This window comes from Haliotis asinina, chromosome 2 (genome assembly GCF_037392515.1).
Source record: "Haliotis asinina isolate JCU_RB_2024 chromosome 2, JCU_Hal_asi_v2, whole genome shotgun sequence".
Lineage (NCBI taxonomy): Eukaryota > Metazoa > Mollusca > Gastropoda > Lepetellida > Haliotidae > Haliotis > Haliotis asinina.
The window spans coordinates 39253074-39270569 of NC_090281.1; the positions used below are offsets into that span (position 1 = coordinate 39253074).

The 17496-nt window shown below is 39.5% G+C and overlaps 1 protein-coding gene across 2 annotated transcripts in view; it reads left to right on the forward strand.

Moving 5' to 3' along the window:
* LOC137273701 (nonsense-mediated mRNA decay factor SMG7-like) overlaps window positions 1-17496 on the forward strand; it is a 523786-nt gene that overhangs the window by 262268 nt on the left and 244022 nt on the right. For both annotated transcript variants that reach the window (XM_067806500.1, XM_067806501.1), the window contains exons 13-14: window positions 9830-9909; window positions 12159-12225. In XM_067806500.1, the coding sequence (XP_067662601.1) occupies window positions 9830-9909; window positions 12159-12225 (147 nt within the window). The remainder of the gene's footprint in view (window positions 1-9829; window positions 9910-12158; window positions 12226-17496) is intronic.

Consider the following 17496-nt stretch of genomic DNA (forward strand, 5'->3'; position numbering starts at 1 on the left):
TGCATTGACAAGTGCCTCACTGTTTTCAGTCATAGCATAGCTTAGTTGTCATACAATTAAATAAATCTTAAATAAATCTGCACAATCTACATTACCCAAAATCCCTATGAAAATTAATGACTGAAAATATTGCCTTATTGACAGGGGATATTAATAGTAAAGTCAGTCTCCCTCCTCACTACCTTATGGTAAGTACAAGACATAAGTATTCATACAAAGGTATAACATAAATTGAAATTACAATAATAACACTTTTCTCGCAGGACTTCAAATAAGACATTTCTATTAAAGAATAATTGTACCTTTCTATAAATTCACACTCATTGCACATGGTTTGCAACTTTGCAAAAATTCCAAGCACAGTGAACTTTGATCACAGTTGAACACAAACATGAGATGTGGCTGAGACATTATCCGCTAAAATGATTGAATAAGTATTCATAGTTGATGCAACTGGAATACCATACCTATCATAACGTTCCATCTTAGTACAAAGCTGCTTCATAAGAATGGAAATTTATGGACTTAATACACCTACTTGGTGAGAGTCAATAATACATGGAAAGACTATTCACCAATCAAGTGTTTAACATGTAGAGGCTGCATAGGTACATCTCGTTTTAAAGTACAAAATGTCTCAGAGAAACCTATAAACAGACAATGAAGTATTCCGCCCGTTTTGCTCAAGTATTTATGAAATAAGGGCTGCAAGTATAATATATGATCACTTGAAGAGTGATCAGCCCTAATCAGTTTTTGATTCAATAATAAAATTGTGCCCATCAAATCATATTTGAAGGAAGGTATTCATAGTACCCATAAATAACTTACAAGTGAAATCTGTAAGTGTATAAGTAAAATGAACGCATAATTAAGGGCAAATACTGAAGTTTTCCTCAACCAACTTCAGCCTGAAATACCCCTCCATTTAGCTTCAAAGTAACCTTTCACTCCCTTCTGTAGCTTGAGGATTTCAGTTCTCTTACCCACCACAGGTGATATTTTTTGTTCCACTTATCAGTAAATCTAGGTGGACATATACCCATGCCATGAGTATGTCAGTCATTGTCATGTAGAATCATCAGTAATGGAATACATCAGATGCATTTTCATAATCTTTCAACAATACATAGTCCAGGTTTCTACAACATCCTTAGGGTCATTACAGCTGTCTAGATGCTGATGACATTCATATATCTTACCTTTGTTTATATATTTTGAAACAATATGACAAAGCAATAAACTATTCCCTTACTGGTATCATTTTTTTATTATTATTATTAGATTATTATGTTACCATGGTTATCTGGTGTAAGACTATCTACATGGTTATAAGAAATATCCCAGGGATGATTAAAATGGAAAGTTACATCAAGTGTAACAGCGGTAAAGTATATACTGTATGGAAAGAGTTATGAGGATGCCAACTTGTCATCAATCACACTAGCACCATTACCTGTACATGTACTCTGAATATATAACCCAGATCAGCAAAATTAATACTAAAGTTAGTATGCTGTTCATTATTACTCCACTCCAGTTATTTCCTAGCTTTGAACTTGACCATTTTCAGTTTTCATTCATGAATGCGAAACATGATCTCACATTATTATCTTGACCTTTTCGGTAGTGGGGTATTATCTATAGCAAGTGGTCCATGTTGTCTTTTGGGGGATATATTTCCCTGAATAGGAGCAAGGGCTTCAGACCCAATTACTCTGAGTTGAGAAAGAGTGTTCCGGACATCAAAAACGGGGTTATCGTTAGATCCCCCTTTATGTCTGTAGTGAGCGAAATGTTCCTCCAGTGGGTCCTGGTTGAATCTGTGTGTCAAAACAAAACTTGCTCCTTCTTGCAAAAGAAACTTAGTGCATTTTACAGTGGAGTTCACACTGACATGGAGACCATTCAATGTCTGCTGACTTAGCTTCATATTTCTTCTCTGCCTTAAAGTACATGGTCCTCCCTATTCATTACTGCCATTTCCCAGTCACTGAAATACTGTAGAAACTCACCAGTCGGATAATGATATCTTGAGTCATCTGTTGTCCTGTAGGGCTCTAGGTCTGGGTTCCTCTTGCGTTTTGCCTCCTCTAAATGTCTAGTGTTGGAACAGTCGAAGAAACAATTCATGTGGCGAATAAATTTTACAGTTTCGGTCACATGGTCCCCATAAAGTTCTTCCAAAGCATCTGCAACTGTTTTGCTGAGCACTTGAGCAGCTAGGTTTACTTTCATCTTTGCAAATGATGACAAATGCACATGATGTCTGGTTAATTTAGGACATAGGGTAAATAATGGTGTCTCCACATGATCTTCATACAAACGAATAATATGAGTCCATGAAATACATTTCCCACTTTTTCATATATTTCGTGCCAAATTATGAGCTCCAGAATTTGAGAAACAGTTTCTTGTTGTTTTCAGTAAGTGTGGAACATCAGATATGAAGTATAGTTTCCTGGTGGGAAACGAGTATTGGTTTAAAGTCCAATACGTATTCTGCAAATTTTCAACATGATGCAATTTTAAGAATTTCCTGTTTGGTGTTGCCCCATCACATGTAATAAACAATGACTTTAACCCGCATTCAATAGTCAATATTCTCACAGTTTCCCAAATGGGAGGGTTGCTGAAGTTATTCCATCAGTATCCAGACAGAAAAAAGGGTACTTCAAAGATGTAGTGATGCCTCTCACCATAACAACCAGGATGGATTTTGCAAGTTTGGGATCACCGTCACTTAGCAGATTTTCCATATTACTGATATCATTCCCAGTTTTGTCAAGCTCCACATATCCGACTACCTCACCACTTTTGTTGTCATAAACCAGTCCTTCTGAAACCTTAATTTCATCTTGGAGGATCCCAACTTAGGATTTCCATTCTTCTTTGTACAATCTGCATTTTTCAGCCTGTTCTATGAGATGTTCAGTAAATTTTTCATCAAAGCCACATGTACTTGGCAAGACATGTGAATAATCAAATATTGAGGTACGGGTACTTTGAAGAACAATGAACCCAGAATCTCGGGCCACATTGTAAGCTTTCTGACTTTTGCTACGTAAATACAAACACCACTTTACCATCATAGGGTGCCACCTCATAGATGATTTGTTTTTGAGTTTAGCATATTTTATCTGTTGGTCCCAGAAAAGCCTTTGAGTAGAAGTTTCATCTGGAGAACTTCTCTGGACATCACCCGTGTATTGTTCCACAAGTTGTAGAAGTTCTTCGCTTTCACTAGAGTTTAACACATGTCCTTTTCCTTTGATGACATCAAGCACACATCTTTTAAGTCTGTCATGTTCTGCTTGAATTGATCTCTTCTCATTTCTTTGCATATTAATTTTTTGAACAAGATGAATTCTTTACATAGTACGGTGGGGTGTTTTCTTGAGGGAAAATGTTGACACACTATGGGCTCTTTGACGTGATTCTTTCTTTCGCAGAGTACTTCTATACAGGTCACAGTGATTGCACCTCCTCTTAGACAGAATGATATATGTGTGGAAGACCAGTCCAAAAATCATGATCAGAACTTACTTCCTTACCATGGTTTCATCGTCTGATTAATAATAATATATAATAATAATAAAGTAAACTTTTAATGCGCAGAATCTCCAGGCACTAAGTGCCTGCTCTATGCGCTACAGAATATGTACAAATGCATTGTCATTGGATGTGTTATACATTGTAGAGTCTTTTGAAGAGATATGTCTTCAAGCGGGTTTTGAAGATAGTCAATGATGTAGACGCCCTCAGTTGAAAAGGTAGATCATTCCAGAGTGATGGGCGAGAAATGAAAATGACCTATGTCCAAACTTTTTTAGGTTTACTTTGGGCACTTTAAGAAGGAGATGATCAGCTGATCTCAATGCACGAGATGGGACATATTGCTCAACTAACTCTTTCAGGTATTCTGGTGCAGTCTGATGGTAGCACTGATATGTTAGCGTCAAGATTTTATACTGGACACGAGCTTCGATGGGGAGCCAGTGTAGTGACACAAGTACAGATGTGATATGTGCCGTTTTCTTTGTTCTCGTCACAATGCGAGCAGCCATGTTCTGCACGCGCTGCAACTTTATTATCTGATCTCTTGACTTTATTATCTGATCTCTTGTTAACTGACCAAAAAGACTGTTTGCGTAATCCAGTCTAGACAGGTCAAGAGTTCTAGCCAGCATATGGGCCGTATCAGTCGAGAGGTAATCCCGAACTGATCCAATATTCCTCAGGTGGAAGTAGCAGGTTCTACACAGATTGCCTATGTGATCGTCCATAGAGAGATTGCTGTCAACTAGAACTCCAAGATTTCTTACACGTTCAGAGAGTCCCCTGCTCGCACTGTGACTACATCAGCAGCGAGACGTTTTGGGAGAGTACCAGCAAGAAGTGCCTCTGTCTTGCTGTCATTTAGCTTGAGTTTATTCTGGGTCATCCATGACTTGACCCCGTCAGCACATTGCTGAGCTTCAAGCGCACTGAAAGCTTGGGCAGAATCCTCAGGTTGGAAAACTTGGAGTAGCTGAGTATCGTTGGCGTACATGTGATGTAGCATTTCTGTTGATGAGATATACTTCCCTAGGTTTGAAGTATACAGACTGAACAAGATTGGCCCGAGCACTGATCCCTGGGGAACACCATACTTCAAGACCGCTGGTTCCGAGCTGCAGTCGCCAATACAAACAGACTGGACTCTGTCAGAGAGATAGGACACAAACCATTTCAGCAGAGTCCCGTTGACACCAATGGAATCTCTCAGTGTCACAGCTATTCTCTCATGATCAATAGTATCGAAGGCTGCGGAGAGATCCAACAATACTAATAAACTTACAAAGCCCTTATCCACAGAAGTACGCATATCGTTCATTATCCGAAGTAGCGCAGTTTCCGTGCTATGTCCTGACCTATATGCAGACTAATATTTGTCATACAGGCCAAACTTGTCTAGGTGGGAAGACAATTGACATTTAACTGCCCGCTCCAGCACTTTAGATAAGAAAGACAAGTTTGATACAGGCCTATAGTTACTGAGAGTTGATGAATCTAGATCCTGTTTCTTTAGAAGAGGCTTCACTACTGCTCTCTTGAATCCTGCAGGCACAGATCCAGTTACTAGACTTTTGTTGATAATCCTTGTAATCACGGGCAGAAGGATATCAGGGTACATGAGCAGCACTTTGGTAGGTAGCAGATCCAGCTCACATGTAGTAGAGTTACAATCGTTAATGAGAGACTGCACTTCACTCTCAGAAAACTCTTTGAAGGAATCGATAGGAACACCACTGAAAGATGGGACATCACAACCGACACTATGACCGGAAGTTACACTGTCCAATTCCACACGAATCTTCTCAATCTTTGAAAGGAAATATCCATTGAAATCATCAGCTAAGTGTATTTCACAGGAGTGTGGAGGCAAGACACTTTTCTTTTCTTTCCCCATAAGAGAGGAAACAAATCGATGTAAATATTTAGGATTGTATGAATGTTTGACAATCCTAGACAAGCAGTGAGTCGCTTTTGCATTCTGAATTACCTGTGAAACTTCATTTCTAGCTTTCCTATAAATTTGCCTATGTATTTCTAGCCTTGATTTTTGCCACTGATGCTTTGCTTTACGGCGATGCAGCTTTGCATTTCGCACTACCTCAGAGTACCAGGGTGATGATCTTTTAGGTTGATATTTTTCACAGCAACAGGAGCTTGCATATTGATGAGATCGGATAGAGTCTTATCGTAAGCGTTGACAAGATCCTCAAGATCATCAGGGGGATGCTGGACAAGTGCAGAAGTGGCTAAGTCATGCCTGAAATGGTCTTGATCAATCGCCTTCAAATTACTGCACTTGACTTCAACACGCTGTGAGGGTGGTATTGTTAAAGATAATTTGAACATTACAAAGAAGTGATCTGACATTTGTTTATCTTGGACCGCTACATCAGTAACAAGATCACTCAGACCTCTAGATATGACCCAGTCAATAACATGACCATTTTGGTGAGTTGCGGTATCTACATGTTGGGTCAAGGAATGACTATCTAGAAGTTTGAGAAACTTCTTGATGTCTGCATTATCACAACACTCATAGTGGATATTGAAATCACCAAGAAGAAGGACATTCTTCTGTAAATGTCTATCAAGAATAAGAACAAAGTCCTGAAGAAAATCTGCTTTACGAATCCGATTAGTCTTAGAGGGTGGAGGTCTATATATACAAACTGTGCGTAGGTTAATATCTGAACATGACATTAGAATATCCATACACTCAAAGGAACTGTACACGTTGTCTGCCGACTTCGTTACACTGACTTGAACAGAGTTCCTGTGGATGATTGCAATACCTCCGCCAGTGGAGTTAGTCCGGGGGGGCATGTAGGAGTGAGTACCCAGGAGGGGTCATCTCTGCCATGACTGCCTCGTCACCACGAGCCTTTAGCCAAGACTCGGTGATAAACAGAATGTCAAGTTTGTCATCAATGATGTCATAAATGTCAAAAGTCTTATTTCTAGATGACTGTGCATTCCACAATGCAGCTTTAAGTTTAGCTGATTTCTTATGATGGTCAACATTAACCAGGTTAAGAAAGTTCACACCTTTGCCTCTTGAGCGAGGTTGCATAGTCCTATTTTCACATGAAAGAGACACTGTTGTTATTTTCCTTTGTTTTTTGCTTCCTCCCCTACAACTTCTTTTCTTCCTCCTGATTGAGCGGAGTGGTATACCTGCATGCTGAACATCATCAACAATAGAGCTGGGGAGTGTAGGATGAGTAGGTGTTGATTGACTTCCATTGTCTTCACACAACAGCTTGGGAGCTCAGCTTCTTGGTGCACTCGATTTTCACAACAGATTTGAAGTAAAAATACCAGCAAAGTCAACATTTTTTATTTTTGGAATACATCAAGAATGAAAATACCATCCTGATCCTGGGGTTATAATCAATACGCAAATCCAAAAATATGTACAGAAATGTAGTCATAAACCAGTGAAAAAAGCCAATATTTGCAGAGTCAGTACAACAACAGCTTCACAGCGTGAGCGACTAGATATCAAATTCAGTCTCACAGCCTGGCTGGTGATCATATGCTTGAACAAATCACAAACCATGTTTATTGGCACCAGAAAACAGTAAGTCACCAAAGGCTGAGTATCTTGTTTAACATCATCCATGAGAGAAAGATAGCATGCATATGTCCTCTCAGTCAACAGTCTACAAACAACCACATCCAATTCATCTTCAGGATTTTACTTGAAATCTTTGTGAAAAACAACATAAAACTCAGTGGCAGCACAGTTGTCAGAATCTGTCAGTTCCCTGTAGTATGATGTGGAAGGCAATGGATTGCAGTCTTTCAGATAGAAATTTTAAAGGATAAACCAACCGTATCTCATAATTAAGCAGTTTAATGTGTACAAAGGAATACCTCGTTATATTGACTAACTCTTGTTATTGTTTGTGGGTACTCACATAGGAAATGAGTAGGAGTTGTCTGCAGCAATATGTTCAACTTGCTTTACTTCATGGCTGTGCCTTTTCCTTCTATGCCCTATTGCCTTTCTCTTGGACACAGGTCGAGGAGCTTGGGACATCTAAGAGATAACAGACGTGATAAACACACAAAAAAACACATTTCCACAGAACCACCTGCACTCCTATTATACTTAGTATATACCTTTGCTGTGAAATGTTGGGTTTCACAGCATAGAGAAATAAATAAGATGAGTTATTTATTACAACATTTTAAAACTATTTCATTCAGTAACTTCAGTGTGTTTAATGTGCTGAACATAAATAGACCATGTGAAGTCACATTTTTATGATGAAAAAAGTAGTACAGTGTTCATGAATGGCATTTCAAAGTGACAGGAAATTGGGCCCTGTAAGTTTCAGATGTCTGTTTGACCCACTGAAAATTCACATGACCCAGAGAATAACATTAAACACACATTTCAGATTTAACATTTCTCATAATTGGCATTGAAAATAGTAATACTATGTGATGACAAACATTATGAACATAGATTTATAAACAGTGAACAAGTGTCACATGACACAAATAACAACTTCAGACAAAGTCATTGTGATATATTCAGTCACTAGGGCCTGCAGGTTAAGGACTCCCATCTGACCGTCGGCAAATCTGCAGGATTTGTCAGAGGGTCAGACACTATTCGTGAACACTGGTAGTATAGAGCAAAATAAATACATCTCCGAATTTTGTTTTCTTACATATTCATTTCGTTTTGGTTAGTAACAGATGTAATTTTTCATCTTATCGAAATAAGACAACAGATGTAGTGTTACATCATGTGATCAAATACCATTGGACTTTTTGATTGCAAGTTTTGAGGCCGAACTTTACATCAAACTAAAAAACTCTTCACCAATGCAAAAAACATAAATATAAATTTTGTATGGAAACTATGGTTCAGTGGATGATTTGGAAATTGTGACAAGAATCACATTAAATATGGATGATGTCAGTGAATATTTCTATTTGACACAAAATGTCATGAAAATCGTGAATGAAAATCTACAAATGAAACTACAGTTCAGCCAAGACAACTTCGTCAGTACATAGGGAAGAAATGATTGCATTATCTGACCAAAGTAACTAGGGACTTTCTGCAAACCCTGTGTCATAAATTGACGCACAAATCGGCCATAATTTACATTTTGCCAACTGAGCGTGTCAACCATATTGGTTTCAAAGTCAGGGCCGAAAGTCATGACTGGCCAACAGTTCAATAGCCGGATTCATACCCAAAGATAATGCATAATCAACTAATAAATGATGCTGGTCGCTTTCATGTATATTCTAAGTAACGATTATTCTTACCTTTGCTTCATGACATGCCACCTAAATTCTGCAATGTTCCGTTGAAAACACAAACATGATGCTATCCATCAGTCAGCCAGCGTTAGCAAATTACCCATAATGCATAGTGCGCAGCCACCCCTATTGCTACAAATGAGCGTGACCCACATCAAAGCGAGACTGCCAGTGGGGGCTTCCAATCCTGTGAATATATGTCTTTGGTACAAACTATGTATCTATACACTTATATTTCATATTGCCACCACATGTCATTGCATTTAATTTTGTATATCTACAGTTACCTTTATCTATAAATTTGATATTGCAATCACATATCTTGGCAATGAATGCCAACCAGAACAAGAGGGTGGTGGCAAGATGAGACGACTCAATGATACGTTTCATGAATCATAGTTATGTCCTTATTGTTGAGCTATAGACATATTGTTATGGACAACTATGATGTATTGAGACTAAAAGATACAAGTTCTTTTTCTCAAAACAGTACTAGTATGATAGTGTTACAGCTGTCATGAGTGAAGCACCTTCTAAGAGGACAGTAAAGATGATTAGGTTATGTGAGATACAGTATTTTGACAGTTTGTTCACAGAAATGCTTTTCATGAATAGCATCAAAACTGTATGATAGTGTTACAGCTGACATGAGTGAAACACCTTCTAAGAGGACAGTAAAGATGATTAGGTTACGTGAGATACAGTATTTTGACAGTTTGTTCACAGAAATGCTTTTCATGAATAGCATCAAAACTGTATGATAGTGTTACAGCCGACATGAGTGAAACACCTTTTAAGAGGACAGTAAAGATGATTAGGTTACGTGAGATACAATATTTTGACAGTTTGTTCACAGAAGTACTTTTCATGAATAACAGACACTGATTATACATTTGTCTTCTGAAAAAACTACTAATTTTTTTAGCAACCTACATATGTCTATTTGTATGAATAATTTGAATGTGTAATCTATATATTTTTGCAGCTTGTGGATGGGACTGGCAAAGCTTCTGAACAGCATCCAGTCAGTCGGAGACAAGGAGAACCCAACTGATGTATCAAAATGTAATTATTTCAAAAGATTGTTTTAGTGTTTGCAATCATGATACAGATAGACAAATAACTTTTACGATAAATGTCAATCTGGTTGACCAAGATTGTGACTACTGTTGTAAATTTGAAAATGACAGTTTTACAAAACTACGGTTAAAATGCTTATCAGACTCTACAGAGTTGCACAGATGGGACCTGCATGCCCGCCATCCATGTCTTATCCCATGGTTGTCAGACAATCACTTTTATGCAATTTAGGCATATTTCCATCTTTATCATGATTGTAAACTGCTCATTACAGACTTTGAAAGCTGATGGCTCAATGTTACTCTCTCTCCGCTGTCATCCTACATTCCACTTGCACTTGGCCATTATTGGGCATGTAAATAATATATTCAGCTGAGTTTAAAACAATACCAGAACAACTGGTTAGTCTGGTTTTTATCACTGAAATGTACAGCAGAACAAAACAGTACCTTTATAACACTCAGGCTGGTAAAATTGGCATAAGAGGTACAAATTTACAATGAGAGTACATCAGATGGCAGGATGATTTACAACGTAAGTTGTTCACTGTTCATGAGAGGGGTATGTACCCTCGATGTTTGTTTATGTTCCCTGAGCCCGCAAGACATTGGTAATTTCCATACATCTTATGTATGTCAAAGTTATTCAAGATAGAGAACACGAAGTGCCGAATGAATTGGCAGTGGGGTACATTACAATGTACCTCACTTGTAAGCGGGGTACATTGAAAATAGGAGAAGAGCACATAGATTTTGCAGTCGAAGAACTGAATGGGCTTAACCATAGATAGCATCAAGAAGATGTAATTGGCATTGAAGTGATAGATGAAAGATGTGGCCTTTCAAAAGAAATTGCTTCAGTAGCAGATTTGCAAAGGGCTTTTATAGAGATTTTTGCAGAATTATTTTTGTAATCTAGGTTCCAGGATACTTATGACTGTTGACAGGTTTGATGGGTGTACTATTTATTAGTATCTGTTCACTTATTTCTCTTTTTGTAGCGCCAATGATTAACACTTTTGTTTTACTGGATTTGATGTTTTAAATCAACCCCACACTGCAAACAAGTGGGACAAAGCAGAAATATTGTAAAAGAAATCAGAACCTAAAGTGTTGCCTTTTGGCATTTACAGCTTTTTGTGATTTAATATTTTCTCGGTTTCCATGGAAATGCTTCAGACTTAGTCTCAAAATGGAGGGATGGGCTTCGTTTCTGGAGCAGAACTCAAAAACCATTCAATATTTTTCTGCAAAACTTCATAGATATATCAATCAGAACCTAAAGTGGTCCCTTTTGCTATTTACAGGTTTTTGTGATTTATTCTGGGTTTCTATGGAAATGTTTCGAACTCAAAAAAGTGAGTTTCAACAGATATTGGTAGATATATGAGACAGATCTTGAAATGGTGACTTTTTCTTATTACAGATATATGACATTTATTTGTTTGATGATTTCCATGGAAAAAATTCAAACTTGGTCTAAAAAATCAATAAGTAACTGTCAGATGATTTGTCCTTTCAAACATGTGGGGGCCGGGGGGATATACCATCTTCTGATGACCCTTGTTAGGAGTAGAGTGTTTCAATGCTGGCTAGTTGCTTCTAGATGTCTCTGTTATGTTGGAAGGTCTTTCCTATGAAGGAGAGAGAGATACAAACTGGCACTGGTTCAGTTTGTTGCTGGTTGGTCTGTTTGCTGGAATGGAATCGTGTAAGTAGTGATTGAACAGTGTTAAAACAATGGTGTTGAGATCTGTGATGAGGTGGTAGAGGATCTGGAGAAATCAGAGGAGTAAGAGATAGGTGAAGTGGCTGCCAAGTGGAGAAAAGGCTTTTGCCAGGTGTTCGTTGAGCTGTATTGTAGATCAGTGTCTCTGAATGCATAGAAAACCTAGTCTTGGATGGAGTCTTGTGGATTATTTCTTTGGCTTGGCCATTAGGAGGGTGTTGTTAGACATTTGAATATTTATCAATATGGATGAGTGCTGCTGAGTTGAAATGTCACATGAGTGTCCAATCAGAATGGTTCATGATCAGATGATTTAGAGGCGCAGGTGGAGTGGTCTGCTTCTGTTTATATTTGTGATGCTAACACCCATCTGATGGTCAACGAATGTTTTTCATAAAATCATTTTGTTTTCATGGTTTCTCATAAAATCATTTTATTATGAAAGCATTACATAAAATGTATTGAGCAAATGTATCAAGATGATGACTGTTTATGTTTTCCCACAGTTGATGATATCCCTTTACCTGAAGACTGTGATCTGCGCTGCTTTCAGCCAATAGAGAAAGCCCACAGGTATGACATCATCAGTGATTTGCTCCTACTGACAAAATTCCTTTCCTTTGTTGAAATGTCAGTCTTTCTGATGTTATGAAACAGAAACTTCATATAATGCATTGATATGGAGTTTACTCAGATCATATGAGCATGTTATTATTATTATGTATAACAGATTAAGATAGATATGCAGCAGGGTGATCCTGACACAGTCAGGCCGGTAAGGTTCGTCATCAGCTCAAGGCCCTCGCCCCCTCTACACGCAGCCCAGAGAGCGAATGGGACTTCTTCCAGGAAACACTGCCTAGTCGAACCCACCAAGAACTTTCCGGAGAATATGAAGGCTACCCAAGTAGTAGCGTGGATTTTATATTCTTGGTCAGGTTCTGTGCCTTCCCCTGGGGCAAGTCCCACCTCCTGTGTGGTTGGTTTGACTACTGGAGGAAGGCTGTCTGGTCTGCAGAAGTGAATTTAAACTTTCCTCTTGACTGCCTGTAACCCAGTGAGAAAACCAGCTTCATGGGGTCAGCCCTAACGTGGTGATGTACGTTTGGTTCAGGGAATATGATATTCCCCTATCTAGGCCCACCACGGAGAGAAGTACATTATCAGGCCCTCCAGGATATTATTATGTTTTACAGATTAAGATGATTATTATTATTATGTTTTACAGATTAAGATAGAAAAGCAGCAGAGAGGGTTCGGGTGATCCTGGCACAGTCAGGCTGGTAAAGCTCATCATCAGCTCAGGGCCCTTGCCTTGCCTTGCGTAGAAAAACACAAAATATTGGTATGAACCACATTTATTTTTCAACATAGTCCCCTTGTGAGTCAAGACACTTGTTCCATCTTTTCTGCCAGTCGCTGATGCCATCTCTGTAGAAGGCGCCATTTTGGTCCTCAAACCAAGCCTCAGTAGCAGCAATGAGCTCATTATCATCCTGAAATCTACGACCACACAAGTGTTTCTTGAGATTTGGGAACAGATGGTAATCACTTGGTTCCAGGTTTGGAGAGTAGGGGGGATGCGGCAAGATTTCGTACCCGCATTCCTGGACAGCAGCGGCTGCAACGCGAGAGGTGTGTACTGGAGCATTGTCTTGATGTAGAAGAATACCACGTCTGATCTTGCCCCGGCGCTTCTCCTTGATTGACTGTCGCACTTGCCTCAACAAGTTAGCGTAATATTCCCCATTCATTGTTCTTCCTTTTGGTAAGTAATCTATGTGGATGACGCCTTTGCTATCCCAGAAGACTGTCGCCATTACCTTCTGCACTGATCTGGAGGCTTTGAACTTTTTGGTCCTGGGAGAAGTGACATGTTTCCATTCCATGGATTCTTGTTTGCTCTCAGGATCATAGTGGTGGATCCAGGTTTCATCATAGGTTACTAGCCTAATGTGAAAATCTTCTGGATTCTTGTTGTATCTGGTTAGCATGGAGTTGCTTATGATGACCCTTGTTTGCTTCATTTCATCTGAACCCGTGAAGGTCCTGGGGTAGAATAGGCTTTCAGCAACCCATGCTTGCCATAAAAGGCGACTATGCTTGTCGTAAGAGGCGACTAACGGGATCGGGTGGTGAGACTTGCTGATTTGGTTGACACATGTCATAGGTTCCCAATTGCGCAGATCGATGCTCATGTTGTTGATCACTGGATTGTCTGGTCCAGACTCGATTATTTACAGGCCGTCGCCATATAGCTGGAATATTGTTAAGTGTGACGTAAAACTAAACTTGCTCGCTCGCTCGCTCGCTCATTTCATCTGTAAGCATTCTTGGCACCCATCTTTCGCACACTTTAGACATGACGAGATGTTCATGAAGAATTGTCTCGATGGATCCAGGTGAAATGCCTGTGGTCTCCTTTAACTCGTGGAGTGTGATTCGACGATTTTCCAGCACAAGTCTATGCACTCTGTCAATGTTTTCCTGACTAGTGCTTGTTGTTGGGCAACCTGGACGAGGGTCATCTTCAAGACTCTCTACCATGCTTAAATTCATTGACCCATCGTTTGATTTTAGCAGATGAAGGGGAAGACTTCCCATAAACTGCTGAAAGCCCTCGTTTGCTGTTTGCGCCAAGGAAGGACATCCATTGACAAGGTGTTGGACAGTCTTGTGAATTCATTGCAAAGACGACATTTCATGTTAACATTTTGATTAAGAATCACATTTTGACGATTGCAAGTGGGAAGTGACTGGTCCTGAGCAGCAAAAAGGAAGCCCTCAGTTTCACATTTGAGACCAGCTGACTTCATCCAGGCAAAGGAGTCAGTTGGATTGCTGTTCTGTTCCACACACTGCATGTACACACGATGCAATGGCCTCTCAGACAGCCTCCACAAAGGACTGACCTTGGGCAGACTTGGTAAAGGACTTCACCTGCTCCCATCGCTGTATCATCCAGCAGCATATTGCCATCAAATTTCAAATTGTGGCCAACAACCTTGGCACGCTTAAAATAGTTGTGGAATTTGGCCTGAAGTTTATCTTGAATCTGGGCATTCTGGAGATTGTCTCGAACTTGCATTCCAAGATAGGTGTATGCCTGATTTTCCACAAGATGCTCCATAACTCCTCCCCCTTGTAACCTGACTGATCCATCATTGGTTACCTTGCCACGTTTCAAATGAGGAGTATTACATTTGTCAAGTCCAGATGTCATGCCAATATCACTAGAAAAGGACTTGACAAGGAGAACCTGTTCTTTCAAATCGGTTTGTCCTTTGACATGGAGCTCGATGTCATCCATGTAGAGGAGATGAGTAAGAGGTGTTGGAGATCTGTGCTTGGGAGGTCCGGGATAGTAACCCTCCTCCTTATTGAGCAGAAAACTCAAAGGATTTAGAGACAAACAAAAAAGCAAAGGACTGAAGGAGCTCCTCTGGAAAATTCCCCTTCCGATTGGAATAGATTCCGAAGTCTGCACCTACCCTTGCGAGTACATCTCAAATTGAGCTGGCCAGCAACTCATTAAAGACTTGAGTAAATGAAGTAGTCGCTCAGGGAGGTCAATACACTGAAGAGACTTCAGAATCCATTCATGAGGGACAGAGTCATTTTGTGTACAAGAAGTTGATCCTTGCACCCCCAACATCCCTTTCTCGCCCCTTTCTGCTCTCTGAAAATTTACCTGTGAAGGTCCCGGGGTAGAATAGGCCTTCAGCAACCCATGCTTGCCATAAAAGGCGACTATGCTTGTCGTAAGAGGCGACTAACGGGAGCGGGTGGTCAGGCTCGCTGACTTGGGTGACACATGTCAACGGTTCCCAATAGCGCAGATCGATGCTCATGTTGTTGATCACTGGATTGTCTGGTCCAGACTCGATTATTTACAGACCGCCGCCATATAGCTGGAATATTGTTGAGTGTGACGTAAAACTAAACTCACTCACTCACTCTGTAAATTATGTCATTAAACGAGCAGTAAAATGACACAAGGTTCGTCAAACACCCTGTGAATAATTTGTATTGAGTATTTAGAGGTGACAGGGCGGGAGTTTTTGGGATCAGTCAAGTCTCCTTTCTTGGGGAGAAGTACTGTGCGACCTTTGCAGAACCATGGAGGAACATCACCTGTGTCTACAAGAGAATTGAAACAGTGAAGGAGTGGTGCTTGAACACAGGGAAACAGTTTCCAATACCTGTTTCGAAAGCCATCAGGCCCTGGAGCTGTATTAGATTTGGACTTTTTAATGACACGTTTCAGGCAATCTGGTGAGATGTAACAAACGACGTAGTTACTTTCTCATGCATTGCATGGTCATAATCACTGACACATGGTGCCTCCAGGTTACAGTCACCGGGTATAGACCACAACTGTTTCCAAAATCTTTCATTGGCATCCATTGGCCGTTTATCATGCTCACCATCACCAATCATTTTAAGTTGCCTATAGAATTGCTTTTCATTATTTTTAAATAGTTTATTTTGTTTGATTAATTTGTTTCTCTTTTCCCATTTCAGTCCCAATTTCTATTTTTGCCTTAATGGAATCAACAATTTGGAGAAGGACCTTTTCGTTTGTTGTCTTTTACTGTAAGTTCCTTCAAGGTTCCAGCGGCAGCATAGACACAATTAACTTCATATAATGAACAGTCTGCAGAAAGTTTCATACAAATAATGTCATTTAATAAATCAATTTCATTTTGGGGAAAAGATATATTTGTTTGTTTGATTGGCCTCTGTTTTTCGAAAGGTATAACAGATATTTCATCATAAATAGAATGAAACAAAATATACACAGCATGTTCAGAAAGATCAGCAACTGAAGAAGAGGAAGAGTGAGGGTCCAAAATTTCGGGGCCAGTTGCCTCTAAGGCAGAAGAGTTTGTTTTGGGAAGAGGAAATTGGATCACGCGGACGTCCATAAGAAGTTTGGGATCTGCCGCCACTTGAGCATTCTGCAAAGGTTCCTGACGGGCACCAGTTGTGGGTTGAACTGGGTCACGGGGCATAAAATGTTTAACTCCCTGGATGCCACAGGGACATATATGTCCTTCCTCTACATCCCTCACTTTGAAGTCCAATAGCATTCTAAATATACCGCGCATATATAAATACTTCACAGTTTTGAATTCTGCTGAAAATTCCCTGTTTCATGATACCAGTGACTATTATCTCGGATCAAGCTAAAGTCCTTAAAATTGCCTTTCAAAATAGGCTTCATCGTAAATGTCGTCATTTTTCAAACTGTACAAAATCAAGATTCACGGCATTATTTGCAGTATGTTTTGAAATGTGAAAATCGGATAATTACTGGGAGTAATGAATTTCAAAATTAGCATATTAATGATCACTGATACCAAGTTTTCATGTAACCAGTAATGATAATTCTGAAACGTCACCGATGAACCCAGAATCGGTTTGGGATGTTTTCGAAAATACACTTACACGAATGCCGAAGTGCGCTTTCCGTCATATTGGTCAGTGTTTACAAAACCACGTTTCGAGAAGGCCAGTATTCAGACGCCTGTAGCATCAAGTCCATTTCATAGTCAGCTGCGACAACTGCATCATTGAATTCCCCAAACATCTTAGAATCAAATTACAAATGGTCTTTGTCACCAATACCAAAGGTCTAGGTAAAACGAAACGAAAGATAGTTGGTATGAAAACGAACGCTGTGCTTGAAAGACAGCGTTTGTTTGAAATGTAAACAAAGAAAAATTCCAATTCTACACTGCGTAGCATTTTGGGAAATTTTCCAACATCTATACGTCTAATCATTGCTTACAATGGCCCAATACGCTTAGTATATTCAGGGGAAGAGTATTGTAGCAAGAA